A 1,819-nucleotide genomic window follows, 5' to 3' on the forward strand; every position below is an offset into this window, starting at 1 on the left:
AGAGAGGTTCAGGGCAAGATTGGGTAGAACTTTGTGTGCCATTGGCTTTTTACTCAGTGAAATAGGAGCTGTTAATTATTTTGAAAAAGGAGGATGTGGACTAATTTCCATTTTAAGAAAATGATTTTGGGTGCACTAGAGTAAATAGAATTCAAGCGTAGAGGAATGGAAGCAGGAAGTCATGAGGCTATTGTAATAATCCAAATGAGTGGAGAAGTCTGAGACCATAGTGAATGCAATGAGAAGTTGGATTCTGAATACACTTTGGATATAGAGATGGATAGGATATGGGGAAAGATCGGAATTAAGGATAAATCCACAGGTTATAACCCAAGAGAGTACAGCAGGATAGAGATGTTATTAATTGAGATGTGGATGACTTTGGACGGATCAGGTTTTGGTGGGCAAACATCAAGAAAGCCAACACATAGAAACTTCCATTCTATCAAGTCAGTGCTAAATGCCTTGCACAGGACCAACCAACAGGTATATAAGAGTGAACAAAACATAGTTCCAGCCCCCCTGAGAATTAACAGCCAAGTGGGCCAATTAATAAACAGATTGGGCACTCTCCATCTAAAAGGAAATTGTCTATGAGGGGCTAATACCTATCTTCTCTAACATCACCAAATCTTGGAATATGAAAACATAAAGGGTAAAATTGTGAGTTAAGTTTCAAGCAAACTAGATCTCTTGACCCGATCGGCAGCATACTTAAGAAACTAATGGAATTCATTACTAATATTAAACAATAAAAAAGTATAACATGAAATTAACATACTAAATTTCCCCAAGTGCTTTATAGCCTTTATTTTATATATTCAAGTATTACTGCAAGCTAACAATATCATTTCCCAAGGTAGGCTGCACACTGAGCTGACACTGACCTCATCTTTGCGATTTGGTGGGAGGGACTCCACTCACAACATCATGGTGGCATATTGGCGACAGGTTGGACTCAGCTACCTCAGGTGCTCCCAGACCTGTGCAAAAGCAGTGAGAGATGCACTGAAGACAGAATTCAAAGCAAATGCCGAGAAGACTTCTGGCAGCAGCATAACAGTTGTAAAAGTCAAAAAGGAATAATCTGCCCTGATTTAACTTGAATACTACATTTTCAGAGTGAAGATGTGTGGGCACATGTTATGGCAGATTGAAAACGATCTCACTTCATGGGGGAAAAAAAATACCTGTCTTTTTCACAGATTGACATTGCCAATAATTTGAAGTAAGGCTCAAAAAATAAATCATTTCCCATATGTTTAAATAAATGTATGATAAAAGAAAACATAATAAATGAAATTAAGATTTTGAGAAAATATTCCTCTTTGATGTTGATCAAGCTTTGCAGCCATATCTGTTTTCTGAAAACCTTAGACTGAATGAACTATGGGTTTGACAACTACTATTTTCTAAAACATAACATTTTTTTATATTATGGAAGAAATCCAAGATTATAATACATATTTTGGAATGTAAGAAAAACACAAAAGAACTCCAAAACAGGAAAAATCATGTTTAATCTCTTCTTTCAGAGTTAACCTCTGCTAATATTTTGGTGTTTGTCCTAAGGTAACATGTGTAAAAATGCATATTTCCAAGTAAATATAAACACACATACACACATGTTAACAATTATCAATTTCCCTCAGAGATGATTTGGAATAAAAGAAAGATGTATGTTATATACACTACTATGTATAAAATAGGTAACTAATGAGAACCTACTGTATAGCACAGGGAACTCTACTCAATGCTCTGTGGTGACCTAAATGGAAAGGAAATCTAAGAAAGAGTGTATATATGTATACGTATAATT

General features: G+C 35.5%; 1 protein-coding gene across 1 annotated transcript; it reads left to right on the forward strand.

Moving 5' to 3' along the window:
• The first annotated feature begins 930 nt into the window (after positions 1-930).
• On the forward strand, positions 931-1,086 carry LOC137210797 (ATP synthase subunit epsilon, mitochondrial-like). The gene has a single exon (XM_067712851.1). The coding sequence runs from the start codon at positions 931-933 to the stop codon at positions 1,084-1,086; it is 156 nt and encodes a 51-aa protein (XP_067568952.1).
• Positions 1,087-1,819: the final 733 nt, after the last annotated feature.

Source organism: Pseudorca crassidens, chromosome 2 (genome assembly GCF_039906515.1).
Source record: "Pseudorca crassidens isolate mPseCra1 chromosome 2, mPseCra1.hap1, whole genome shotgun sequence".
Classification (NCBI taxonomy): Eukaryota; Metazoa; Chordata; class Mammalia; order Artiodactyla; family Delphinidae; genus Pseudorca; species Pseudorca crassidens.

Excerpts from the sequence above, each read along its gene's own strand:
- LOC137210797 (XM_067712851.1), top strand. The coding sequence starts at position 931 with ATGGTGGCATATTGGCGACAGGTTGGACTCAGCTACCTCAGGTGCTCC.